Below are 14,479 nucleotides of genomic sequence, written 5' to 3'. Positions count from 1 at the left end.
GGGGAGGAATAGGCATTTAGTGCATGGAGTGTCTCAGAAGCACAAGAGAAGCCCAAACTTTATTCAAGTATCACATTACCTTAGGGTATGGTCCAAGAGAACTAGTAATTTGCAATTTTTTAGAAGCAGAGGAGAGTGCAACATTAGTCTGCCAACTCTGTTTTATTTAGTTTGCCTCATGAAAGTTTTCTCACTCTGACCACAGCCCCAAACAAAAAGTTCTGATTTGTGGATTATGAAAATCAAATATCCCTGCATGAGGCCTGTTATGTGGTATCAGCCGTTTGTGTAACCCTCTGCAAGGAGAGTCCTGTCAGGGAAGATGTCCACTATATAGGCTGTGGTTATAGTCCCCTGTGGCTATCCCTTTTCTTTTTAGACCACCGTGTGCAGTGTGAAGAAGCAGCCTGATTTCTCCACTTCAGGTCAATGGGAGGTGCTCACGGAATCTGAAGGGAAAAAGGAGGTGAATGTCTTTGATGGAGTTATGGTTTGCAGCGGCCATCACACCAATGCTCACTTACCCTTGGAAAGCTTCCCTGGTAAGTAGCCTACCAGGAAGGAAGACACTTGAACTATGCCTGTGACCTGATCCCTAAAGAATGGGAGGATTGTGGTCTGAGTGATTCCTACCTTGGGATGAAATAAGGCTTATCCTAATTCTGCATATTCTCCTGAAAGGTGATGGGGTAACTTGTATTAACGCTATTTAGGAGGTAGAGATAACAGTAATTTGGGGGACTAGAGGAAAATTAGAAGGCTCTATATTTAGTTTCACAATAATTTTAGTTTTTTTTATGGATAAAAGTTGATCTGCATTAGAGTGAATGAGGGATTTTTTCTTTTTAAATTTTTATTGGAGTATAGTTGATTTATAATGTTATGTTAGTTTCTGCTGTACAGCAAAGTGAATCAGTTATTTATATAAATATATCCACTCTTTTTTAGATTCTCTTCTCATATAGGTCATTACAGAGTACTGAGAAGAGTTCCCTGTGCTATACAGTAGGTACTTATCAGTTACCAATTTTATATATAGTAGTGTGTATATGTCAATCCCAGTCTACCAGTTAATCCCTCCCCCACACCTTTCCCACCTGGTAACCATAAGTTTGTTTTCTACATCTGTGAGTCTATTTCTGTTTTTTAAATAAGTTCATTTGGGGCTTCCCTGGTGGCGCAGTGGTTGAGAATCTGCCTGCAGATGCAGGGGACGCGGGTTCGTGCCCCAGTCCGGGAAGATCCCACATGCCGCGGAGTGGCTGGGCCCGTGAGCCATGGCCGCTGAGCCTGCGCGTCTGGAGCCTGTGCTCCGCAACGGGAGAGGCCACAACAGTGAGAGGCCCGCGTACCACAAAATAAATAAATAAATAAGTTCATTTGTACCATGTTTTTTATAGATTCCACATATAAGCGATAACATATGATATTTGTCTTTCTCTGACTTACTTCACTCAGTATGACAATCTCTAGGTCCATCCATGTTGCTGCAAATGACATTATTTCATTCATTTTTATGGCTGAGTAATATTCCATTGTATATATTTACCACATCTTCTTTAACCTGAATGAGGGCTTTTTAGCAATTGAGGAAATAAACAGAAATATTGAGTTTCTAAGGAAGAAAATAAAGCTTAAAGAAAGAGTTTAATTACAGTCTTTGGCCTGGATTTTCATTCTGAGAGGAAAAAAGCACTCTATGTATAGTTTAGAGTATATAAGAACATATATATTCCAATTGGAATGGAAGTAGGTATTTACAGAAGATGAAAAGAGGGGGTGGGGGATGGGCAAAATAGGTGAAGGGGATTAAGAGATACAAGCTACCAGTTATAAAATAAATCAGTCACAGGGTTGTAATATACAGCACAAGGAATATAATCAAAAGACTGTAATATCGTAATAACTTTGTATGTTGCATAATCTATATAAATATTAAGTTACTATGTTGTACATCAGAAACTGATATAATATTATAAGTCAACTACACTTCAATTAAAAAAAAAATAAAGAGGATGAAAAGACAAAAGAGAATGGAGGTTTTTGGAAGCAGTTTGGATTTGTGAGTCCACAGGTCTAAAATACTAACAGATCCTGAGTTCAGCACACTATTTATAATAAGGAAATCACAAGGTTCCACTCTGAGTCTATGGGGAAAAAAAACAGGCAAAAGTATTCAGAAAGGCAAGAATGCACCTGAGTAAAAGGAGAACATACAGAGAATATATGCATAAACCCTACACACTGCAAAAAAAATGAATGATTTAACAAATGATATCAGATAAACCATCACCCAGTAATTATTTTCCCTTCTCTTGCAGGAATTGAGAAGTTCAAAGGACAGTACATCCATAGTCGAGATTATAAGAATCCAGAGAGTTTCACTGGAAAGAGAGTCATTATAATTGGCATTGGGAATTCTGGAAGCGATCTGGCTGTGGAAATTAGCCACACAGCCAAGCAGGTTTGAATTAGTAAATTATTTACTTTGCTTCACCAAGGAAGCTGCAGGTGGACCCAACAGAGTGTATGGATACCTGCACACAGCCCATCAGTGCCAATGGCAAATGTGGGGCTTGGTTTCACTGCCTCAGTTGGCAACATTTTGATTGATGATGTGATGGAGCCAAGGTTACAAGTTAGATTCCCATCATTCATTTGGCCTCACACTAAGGAATTTGGCCATGACCACAAACTGTGCTCATAATCTCACTCAGCTGTCTCTTCAGAGTGTGCCTCTGGCTTTTAAGAAGACCAGGTGATTGCTGGGAGAGCTTGTTAGCATGCAGCATTCAGAGTATGGATCACCTGTTGGCCAGCAGAAGTGCTATGCTCTTATCTGAAGGAAAGTGTACTCAGTCATTGAAAGCTTTTCACTCATAAGATGTTGGGGGAATTTTCCTCTTCACTCTTCTTCACTCCCCAAATGGAAAACAGAAGCAGTCTAATCCTTCTGAAGACAACATGGATATCAGTATGAAAAGCATCCACATTGTAGCACATGCAAGCAGCTCTCCCCAGCCTTTGCATACAATTAGGTAACACAGAATAACATTTACTCTAAAACAATTTCTATGTCCTTGACTTTTTTGGTTTGCTTGTTTTGTTTTTTGTATCATAGCTTTCTTTTAAAATAAATTTATTTATTTTAGTATTTATTTATTTTGGCTGCATTGGGTCTTTGTTGCTGCGCACGGGCTTTCTCTCTAGTTGCGGTGAGCGGGGTCTACTCTTCGTTGCAGTGCACAGGCTCCTCATTTCGGTGTCTTCTCTTGTGCGGAGCACGGGCTCTAGGCGCCTGGGCTTCAGTAGTTGTGGCACGTGGGCTCAGTAGTTGTGGCCCACGAGCTTAGTTGGTCCGTGACATGTGGGATCTTCCCGGACCAGGGCTTTAACCCATGTCCCCTGCATTGGCAGGTAGATTCTTAAACACTGGGCTACCAGGGAAGCCCTGTATCATAGCTTTTGAAATGGGAAAAAAGTATCTTCATTATAAATTCCTAGAAAAAGACATCATTAATATATTTTGTTATTCATGTCTTTATTGAATCATAATTTTGTTGGCAATAGGTAAATGCCTGGTTGTTCTTCAGTAACTTTAATTAAGCTGTGCTTCTCCACAAATTGTTTTTAAATTATTTTTTAAAATAGAAGTTTAATGCCACAACTTTGTTAAATGAACTTTACCCACAAACTCCATTCAATAACACTTCTCAGGTCTATCCCCATCCATCCCCACAAAACTGATTTCATATATTACTCAGTGAATGAATTCAACAAGCATTTATTAGGAAGTAGGTATGTAAACAATAAAGGGTATGGATGCTATGATAAAAGAATGTACAAGGTATGTGGTGGGGACTGAAGGCATGAGCTTTCTTTAATGCCATTGCCTTGTTAAATGGTCAGTTATAGAGGAGCTGGGCCTTACAAGCACTGAGGAATTGTAAATTGCCATAGTACAATGCAGCAAGAGCGGATGGAGGTAAGGTGGTTGTGTCTGAGAAAGTTTTGTGACATATGTATTTTTGTCACTATTTTATACATAGAGAACTTTTTAACTGAAACTCTGGGCATTTACATTACTCATAACCTACACTTTAAAAGTTATACACTCTGCACACAAAACCATTTGATTTCTAAGACCACGCAGGCTCTTTCAATTGTGACATGTAAAAGTGCTTAGTTATGATAGTGGTTATGGTCACCATCGGTGAGAATATATGTATGAAGTACATGATTATCCCTCTATAGACAGGTCACCTTTTAACATGAAGTGTTAGACAAAACACCATAAAACAATGTACTTATATAGCTTACAACCCGGGAAACTATCTCCAGAGAGTTTTATAATATAGAGAAAGTGATGCTTTCGCCAGGTAGTTGAATACCAAACTTTTATCAGCTCTGAAAGTGGACTTTAGCCAGCAGATAACAGAAAGACGGACCAGCTCGCTGTTATGCTACTTGCAGTCTTCAGTTTTTCCCTTAAAGAATTGATGAAACATTACTTAAGCACAGGCTTTGGAGTCAGTCAGACTTAGGTCGGAAATTCAGCTCTACCACTTAGTAGCTATGTGACCTCAGGCAAGTTATTCATCCTCTCCATGCTTCTCATCCATAAAAAGGACATAACAATACCTACCTCAAGAGGTTGTTGTACTGATTAAATAAAAATGTAGATAAAGGACCTAGTACAGTGACTGACAGGTTACAATTCTCAATAAAAGGAAGTGATGCTGATGATAGGTTGGGGACTAAAGGATGTATGTGCTCTACCTCCCACCTTGGAGAAAACACATTTGGAAAGATAAAAAATAAGAATATATAATGTTAAATATCAATATAAGTAAGTTTTTTGTAATAATGTAAACAATGTCAAAGGCAAAATAAAGACTGAAGGTTTTGGATTAAATGATGTCCAGTTGCTTTCAGCTCTACTGTACCACGATTTTAAATGAGTTGGACAGGTGACAAGTGCTAGAGAAGTTCAGAAGATGGAGAGAAAATTATCAGCCAGGGACGCGCAGGCTCAGCGGCCATGGCTCACGGGCCCAGCCGCTCCGCGGCATGTGGGATCTTCCCGCACCAGGGCATGAACCCGTGTCCCCTGCATCGGCAGGCGGACTCTCAACCACTGTGCCACGAGGGAAGCCCGACTACACCAATTTAATTGTAAGCTTAGTGTTTGAGAAGAAAATGGCAGGAAATTTCAAAATATATATATTGGCAGGGAATAAAAAGCCAGACTAATGAGTTTGAAGTTCAGCTTGAAGAAAATGTGTTCCCATTCCTTCAGAGAAATGAGTCAGTGAATGGCAAAAACAAACATTTTTTCCCCATGCCTCAGGTTTTCCTCAGCACCAGAAGAGGGGCTTGGATCTTCAATCGTGTTGGAGATTATGGATATCCTATTGATGTGTTATTCTCTTCTCGATTTAAATATTATATAAAGAAGATTTGTGGTCAATCATTAGCAAATATATTTTTGGAAAATAAGATGAACCAAAGGTTTGATCATGAAATATTTGGCCTGAAGCCTAAACACAGGTATGTTCCCAGGCTGGGAGGTGGGCAGTAACAGCCAAGGCAAAGAATAAGGACTGTTCACACAGGCTAATAGTATAGCTATCTCTATCTGTACTTTAAGCAAATCCACAGAATCTGAGATTAGATTTTTACCTTTCCCCCACAGAAGTCCAAGATCTACTGGTCTGTAATTTTCAGGCTATAATTCTCCTTGGCATTAACCATTTTATCATTCCCCGAGGTACCAGTTCTTTTTACATGATGCCCAATAGCAACAACAAAATGGTAGTAGCAGGCAATGCATCATTCATTCATTCATCCAACAAACAACTGAGCATCTGTTAGGAGCCAAGCATTATACGGGCATGAGAATACTGAGACTAAAGACCTAATAGTAATACTAATAGTAACAACAACACCCTACCTTTCTGAGGACTTAATATAAGACAAGCACGGTGCTAAATGTTACATGCGTTATCTCATTTAATCCTCACAACAGCCCTACAGGTTGGTACTATTTTGATCTCCATTTTGCAAATATAAAAATGGACACTTAGAGAACCTAATTTGCCCAAGATCACACAAGTAATAAATGACAGACTGGAGAAATGGATATTTCCTTTAATACTCTAACAAGAAGACAGACAGTAGAATATGATAAAGAAATGCATGGAGTCCTATGAGAGTATAAAGGATAGGAGTCCTCACACAGCCTACAAGGTAGACTGTGATAGCATTTCCAAAGGCTTATTTTAAATGCTGTTTTCCCTTCCGACTTTTATTTTTCATATTTATTTATTTATTTTTGGTTGCATTGGGTCTTTGTTGCTACACGTGGGCTTTCCCTACCTGTGGTGAACAGGTGCTTCTCTTTGTTATGGTACTTGGGCTTACTGCGGTGGCTTCTCTTGTTGCGGAGCATGGGCTCTAGGTGCTCAGGCTTCAGTAGTTGTGGCATGCAGGCTCAGCAGTTGTGGCTCATGGGCTCCAGAGCGCAGGCTCAGTAGTTGTGGTGCACGTGCTTAGTTGCTCCGCAGCATATGGGATCTGGGCCTGGACTCGAACCCATGTCCCCTGTATTGGCAGGTGGATTCTTAACCACTGCGCCAACAGGGAGTCCAATTTTTAGGTTTACTTGCTATAAAATAGTAAGTACAATAAGCACCCATATACCCTTCACTTAGATATACCTATTATTCACAGTTTACTATATTTGCTTTCTCTCTCTCCCTCTCTCTGGAGATAGACAGATCCGTACACATATGGCATCCCTATATACATACATGTATTCATACATTTTATTTTCTGAACCATTGGAGAGTAAGCTGCAGTCAGTAAGACATTTTACCCTACATTCTTTAGCATATATTGCCTAAGAAAAAGGGCTTTCTTCTACATAAACATAATTATCACACTTAGTAAATTTAACATTGATAAAAATACATTAATGTCTGTAAAAACAGTTTATAACTGTAAGTCACTATACACATGTAATTTATTATACCTTTTGGAAAATGATGGTCGCGTTATCTCATTTAATCCTCACAACAGCCCTACAGGTTGGTACTATTTTGATCTCCATTTTGCAAATATAAAAATGGACACTTAGAACCTAATTTGCCCAAGATCACACAAGTAATAAATGACAGACTGGAGAAATGGATATTTCCTTTAATACTCTAACAAGAAGACAGACAGTAGAATATGATAAAGAAATGCATGGAGTCCTATGAGAGTATAAAGGATAGGAGTCCTCACACAGCCTACAAGGTAGACTGTGATAGCATTTCCAAAGGCTTATTTTAAATGCTGTTTTCCCTTCCGACTTTTATTTTTCATATTTATTTATTTATTTTTGGTTGCATTGGGTCTTTGTTGCTACACGTGGGCTTTCCCTACCTGTGGTGAACAGGTGCTTCTCTTTGTTATGGTACTTGGGCTTACTGCGGTGGCTTCTCTTGTTGCGGAGCATGGGCTCTAGGTGCTCAGGCTTCAGTAGCTGTGGCATGCAGGCTCAGCAGTTGTGGCTCATGGGCTCCAGAGCGCAGGCTCAGTAGTTGTGGTGCACGTGCTTAGTTGCTCCGCAGCATATGGGATCTGGGCCTGGACTCGAACCCATGTCCCCTGTATTGGCAGGTGGATTCTTAACCACTGCGCCAACAGGGAGTCCAATTTTTAGGTTTACTTGCTATAAAATAGTAAGTACAATAAGCACCCATATACCCTTCACTTAGATATACCTATTATTCACAGTTTACTATATTTGCTTTCTCTCTCTCCCTCTCTCTGGAGATAGACAGATCCGTACACATATGGCATCCCTATATACATACATGTATTCATACATTTTATTTTCTGAACCATTGGAGAGTAAGCTGCAGTCAGTAAGACATTTTACCCTACATTCTTTAGCATATATTGCCTAAGAAAAAGGGCTTTCTTCTACATAAACATAATTATCACACTTAGTAAATTTAACATTGATAAAAATACATTAATGTCTGTAAAAACAGTTTATAACTGTAAGTCACTATACACATGTAATTTATTATACCTTTTGGAAAATGATGGTCCAAGCCTAGCTCTTGGGCCTTTGAAGCAGAAAAGAGACTCAACAGAATGCTGATAGTCCACTTCTGCAGATTTCTTGACATATGGGTAGACGCTACTAGACTGTGGCCTTATCATATCACTGAGAGCATTATTAGTCCTTGAGAAACCATGCATGTACTCTTCAAATAAAACAATCCTCCCCTCACTTCTCCAACAGCTTCTCTTTCAATGCCATCCAGGATCCAACTTTTAGTCTGAGATCCTTACCTTTATCAAGCTGGTATACATTAGACCTTTCCCAAATTTCATGAATAAATGGAGACTATTGGCATATTGATTAACCACCTCAATCAAAGTAGAATTTTACTTACATGGTAATGATCTCTCTCTCTCATGATCTCTCTCATTTTTCCTTCTTTATCATCTTTCACAGAGCTCTGAGTCAGCAACCAACCATAAATGATGATCTGCCAAACTGTATAATTTCTGGCTTGGTGAAGGTGAAAACAAATGTGAAGGAATTCACAGAGACAGCAGCCATATTTGAGGATGGCTCCAGGGAAGATGACATTGATGCTGTTATCTTTGCTACAGGCTATAGCTTTGCCTTTCCTTTTGTTGAAGATTCTGTCCAAGTAGTCAAAAACAAGATATCTCTGTATAAAAAGGTCTTCCCTCCTAACCTAGAAAAGCCAACTCTTGCAATCATAGGCTTGATCCAGCCCTTGGGTGCCATTATGCCCATTTCAGAGCTCCAAGGACGCTGGGTCACTCAAGTATTTAAAGGTAAGTGACCATGCAAGATGACTACCTAATTACTTAGTGGTTTGTTTAATTATGTTTATGTTCTTGCTTATAAATAGCTGAGACAGTATGTATGATTGTAACAGTGCCTGGCACAAAATTAGTGCTCAAAAATTAATTTTTGAGGGAATATAAAGTAGGAACTTATAATCATGGACATATAGCAGAATCTCCTAGGAAGTTTCCCCAAAACAGACATGCTTTTACTGATGGTGTTTATTTAATAAGTCTGGTGTGGGACTGACATAAGATTGCTGAGAAAATGTTCCCCAGGTGATTCCAATGTGCACTCCAGATTAAAATCCACTCATCTAGATTTTAGACAACTGATACATATTTGTGAAGCAAAAGAATTTAATCTTCTTTCATTATAGTTAGAGAAAGTCAAATATAGAAGTGCAGTGATTTCATTTCAGACAAAAATTAAGAGCTGGTTAAAGACTAGTCCAGAATGAAGAAGATTCAGTCACTCAAAGTCTTACTTTCCCCCCTTTACATTCCCTCTTTCAGAAAGTTTTGGCTAGGAAAACATGAGAAAAAACTTTGAGGTTTGGGATAGTGGGCTCAATATGAATCAGCAGAACGATGTGGCTTCCAAAAGACTTAACTATATCTGGCATCATTAAAAAACTATAATGTCCTGGAATTTACAACTGTTCTTCCCTGAACTGGTGAGACCACACCCACAGACATTTTAAAAATGAATCTGGAGTACCTTAAAAGGAGAGAGACAAGAGTGGTTAAGGGGTTTGAAAATGTGCCATTTGAAGTACAACTAAAGGAGCTGGAGAGGTTTGGCCTGGAGAGGATAAGATTTAGGGGAGATATGGAAATTCCCTTCAGATACCTGAAGAAATGCCCCATGGCAGAAGGTTTTATATATTTGCTAAGTATCACTTCAAAGGGTTGAACCAGAACCAAGGAGTGAAATTTTGAGGGTTTGCACAATATCAGCTTAACATTAAAAATAAACTTTGGCCAGGCCAATATGGAGTAGATTCAAGCCTCAGAATAGGGAGAAATCAAATGACTTTTAAGGTTCCTTCTAACAAAGAAGTTCTTTGATTCTATGGTTATTATAAATAAAATTTGCTACCATTACTAATGTTTAATTAAAACTATTCAAAGTTCTTGTTGAGGGACTTCCCTGGTGGTCCAGTGGCTAAGACTCCACATCCCCAATGCTGGGGGCCAGGGTTTGATCCCTGGTCAGGGAACTAGATCCCACATGCCTCAACTAAAGATCCAGCATGCTGCAAAGAGGATCCTGCGTGCCACAACTAAGACCCGGCACAGCCAAGTAAATAAATAAATATGTTTTTAAAGAGTTCTTATTGAAATTACAGATTCTTCTTACCTATTGAAGATCCTCATGGTAGCAGAGAAAAAAGAAGCAATGATGTTAGAGTTGATAGATAAAAAACGTTTCCAAATTTCCCCAAAGTTCTTTCATTTCTTTTTTTTTAATTTAATTTTTTGGCTGTGCCATGGGGCATGTGGGAATCACAGTTCCCCAACCAGGGATTGAACCCACGCCCCCTGCAATGGAAGCATGGAGTCTTAACCACTGGACTGCCAGGGAAGTCCCAAAGTTCTTTCATTTCTTAATTCCTTTTAATTCTATCCAGTAGATCATGTATTCCTTGAGCACTGGACCAGCAATCCAATGCAAGTAACCCATTAAATTGGCTTAATTCCAGTCATATAAAGTGGATCTTTTAATTGGGTCAATTAAGTAAGAGGAAAAAGTTGCATTAAAATGGGCCACAGTATCTTGTACACTTTGAACAACTGAGACTCTTTTCTAGGACCAAGTGAACCATTGAGAGGATTAGGGAAAATGAGTATTTGGAAGATTCCGCATTATGGCTATGGGATTAGGGGATTTTAGGGGAAATGCACAAAAAGCTCAGTTTCCTCTGCTAGCAAATCTTAGTGCTAATCCCTCTAGCTTTCTTCTAACACTTGGAAGGAAGGAATCAGCAGAGAATCCCTATAACTTTATCAAGTTTCCAAAAGGAACCCTGAGTTTTTTGTTCTACTGTCTGCCTACCAAATCCTTGCTTTCTCATCTGTGAATTCTGCTTTCACTGTGCCAATTTTAAGACCTTAGAATCAGCTAGTTTCTCCCATTTTTCACACCTGCCCAACTCAGCCTGTCCTCTTCCCTGGCCTGTCCTTTCCTCACCAAGCCCCATTTCCCTTCTTCCTTTGTCCTCTAGAATTACTATTCTCTTTTCAAGAAAATATTCCACCCTTTTCTAGAACACTGAACCCACTTGCTTGCCTTGACAGAAATCTAGTTTTCTTTTGTCTCACATGTAGTCCTCTCAAGAGCCCTTGCAAGTGTTCCACTTTCCTTTAGTAACTTTCTTCCCTTGAAAACCGTATGAAATGATACTAATTCTCTGGATCACAAGGAAGCATTATGTCATAGCATGGCATTCAAGTTCCTCCACAAATTGGATACAGGCTGCTTTCTCAGGCCCATCTTTCACTAGTCTTTACCATCCATCCTACAATCTTCTAGATGCACTGAATGACTTACCCACTATGCAGCAAACACAGCAGGTACTCTTGTACCTTATGCCTTTGCTTCTGTTGTTCTCTCTGCCGGGTATGCCTTCCCTTTACTCGTTATTTGTGTGGAAAAAGCCTGTTTATTTCTTCCCTTTCTTTGTAGAATATTGAAAGCTCTTTAAATAAAAGAATCATGTTTATTTGCCTTTGTCTTCCAAGACTAGAACAGTGCCTAGCACATGGGAGGTAGCTAATACATCTCTATTCAGTGAATGCAAGTTTAGTTTTGGAGGTTTTCTAAACTCTACAGTAGAAAGTTCTTATCAAAGGATCTCAGCTTATGAACTACCTTCTCAATTTCCAGTCATGGTAAAAGGCTGGACTGGACTGAAAGAGCAAAATGGCAGCCACACCTCCTTTCTCTTGTAACATTATCTTTACATTAAACGTGCAGGGACTAGTCAGGATTACATAAATACAATCTGCCTTAGGCCTGAGAGATGACTGAAAGACTTAGTTCCACAGAGTTATAATTCAGGCTCACCCCATTTGAACCTTGTCTTGCAACCCTTAGGAAATCTCTGAACTTCAGTTCCACACTGTTCTTCAACAACATTCTTCAGTTAACATTTACTGGCCTCTTAGTATATGCCAGACCCTCTGCTAGGTGCTGGAGATGCAAATATGACCAAACAGAAAATTCCTATCTTTATGGAACTCAGAATCAAGCAAGGGAGACAAGTAAACCGACATTTAATGTGTTCATTCATTCAGCAGGTATTTACTATATCCTAAACAAGTGTCCAATAACAATGTAGAGGAGCTGGCTATGGGAGCAGGAAGGAATAAGTAACCAATTCTCCCTACAACTGCAAATACACTGTAAAAAATAAGAGTTTACTAAAAGGACAAGGGCATCTTGACCATAACAGAGAAGAGAACAATTAGTAATATTTATGCAAAGTTAGAGAAAATGACAAAATAAACCAAGTCCTGAGAACTACAAGGAGTTCAGAATTCTGGAGAATAAAGTATTACAGGAATTAAAGAAAATGAAGCTGGAGATATTTATAGAGGCAAAACCAAGAAAAATCCTTAGGTGCTATGCAAGAAGTTCACATTCAATGTAGGCAATAGAGAACAATTGAAGGATGAACTGGGAGAGGGAGAGTCAAATCAGATTTGTAATTCAGAAGATGTGTTAGAGAGAATTGAAATTGGAAATAGGTCAGTTGCGAGCCTGTGACAAAAGTCCAAGAAAGACGTAATGAGGGCTTTAAACTAAGGTAAAGGAATACGAGGAGACAAATTTGAATGAAATTTCATTGGTGAATTTGAAAAGATTTGGATGGAATGTATGTTGGAGATGAAAGCGAGAAAAAGAATCTGCTCAGGTGCTATGGTCATTGATGTAAACTGGTAATATAAGAGGAGGAGCGAGATAGGAAGGAGGGCGATACATATGGTAAACATGACATGTGCCTGAACGAGGAAACACTGCAACAACAGTATTAGTGAATTAAGAACTGCACCACCGGATACAGTACACATCTTTATATATTCCTATCTATCTACCTATCTAATTTATAGTGATTTTTTGTCTGGTTGGGTTTTTGTTTTGTTCTGTTTTTTGGATGAATTGTCTGTGTCACAGGTAAGAAATGACCTCCTCCTCCATAATGTTTCTACTTAAGAGAAGTAAAAATTACGGTTTTTCTATGAGAAATAATTTGGAAATCAACTCTCAAACTGTGTTTCATGAGCATCTGAAGACCTGTGATTAACTTCAAATGAAGCATTTCAGTGATTCCTCATAGAGTTATGAACATATGTAATAATTCCCAAGGCTAAAATGAAAAGAACACATGGAAAAACACAAAAGGCTATTTCTTGAGTGTTGAATTTGAGTCTCATGTTTTAAGAGGGACACACCAGGACAGTTACTAGAGTGTGCCCAGAGAAGGGTAACCAATGTGGCAGAGAATGTGAAACCTGTTATATGGGGAACTGTTAAGGCTTTAAGGCTGATAATGGAAAGACTTAAAGAAGTTATGACAGTTGTTCTCAAATTGTTCAAAGGCTGTCATTTGTTAATACTAGACTCCTTGGCCCCAGAAGGCAGAGCTAAGTCCACTGGTGCCAGTTGCATGGAACCAGGTTCTGGGGTCAATGAAAAGAATAATGTTCCAGCAAGTAGAGCAGCCAAACAATTAAATCATCTCCTCAGGTGATGAGATCCCCATCACCAGAGATATTTAAGGAGGAATGAGATAACCACTTGAGAGTATTTGTAGAGAGAAGGATTGTATTAGGTAAGATACGTTCCCATTCTAAAATTACACGTTCCAGAATTTTGTGGAGTAACACTTTAGAGTTGGGTGTGCCTAAAGTTTTCTACATGGCATAGTGGCTGTAAATCCGGGCATAAAGCTAATCATTTAAATTGAGTTGTCTATGTCGACTTAAATACTATTGTACCTTTGTCTAGCCATGTCCTTGGTGATAAATTCCTGCTACTGGAACTGTTCATTGGTGCTTAAATTTATCTGTTAAGATTGGGTATTATGAGTTGCCCTTGATCTTACCCCTCACTCTCAGTAAATAAAAAAATTTAGAAGGTAAGGCTTATGTTCCATGGAACTTTAGGCATAAAACAGGACTGAGAGTTTACTTTTACTTCCTTCTCCCTGTGGTATAAAGCCTCTTTGTTATTAAGAGTACAAGTACAGGTGTGTTTCCCATATTCCCCTGGCCCTTTTACTTTGTACCTCATTTTCCGTATACTTTTAAGGCCATTTATCATTTCCTCATGTCCAGATTTCATTTCCCAATTGAAAGACTATGTTAGGGAGGAGGCAGGTATTGGTTGGAAAGCAGATTAGGAGAAATATCTTCCAAAGACAAGGTAGAAAAGAGTAAGCTACTGAGGTTAATATGATTATATTCTGGTGGTGGTAGGCTAAGGTGATCAAGTGAAGGTGTAACCTCCTTGCTACAGACAAGTAGCCTGTATTCCTTTGAATTTTCCATAGCATGGTAATTGTTAATAGGATTAGTGTTCATACTGAGGTAA

At 39.0% G+C, this 14,479-nt stretch overlaps 1 protein-coding gene across 2 annotated transcripts in view; it reads left to right on the top strand.

The window, feature by feature from the left end:
• The window catches only part of LOC102985122 (flavin-containing monooxygenase 5), a 74,704-nt gene that overhangs the window by 49,885 nt on the left and 10,340 nt on the right, over positions 1 to 14,479 (top strand). For both annotated transcript variants that reach the window (XM_055084365.1, XM_055084366.1), the window contains exons 5-8: positions 380 to 542; positions 2,322 to 2,464; positions 5,351 to 5,550; positions 8,516 to 8,868. In XM_055084365.1, coding sequence (XP_054940340.1) covers positions 380 to 542; positions 2,322 to 2,464; positions 5,351 to 5,550; positions 8,516 to 8,868 — 859 coding nt within the window. The remainder of the gene's footprint in view (positions 1 to 379; positions 543 to 2,321; positions 2,465 to 5,350; positions 5,551 to 8,515; positions 8,869 to 14,479) is intronic.

Source organism: Physeter macrocephalus, chromosome 4 (genome assembly GCF_002837175.3).
Source record: "Physeter macrocephalus isolate SW-GA chromosome 4, ASM283717v5, whole genome shotgun sequence".
NCBI classification, from domain to species: domain Eukaryota; kingdom Metazoa; phylum Chordata; class Mammalia; order Artiodactyla; family Physeteridae; genus Physeter; species Physeter macrocephalus.
This window is presented reverse-complemented; position numbering and strand designations above follow the sequence as displayed.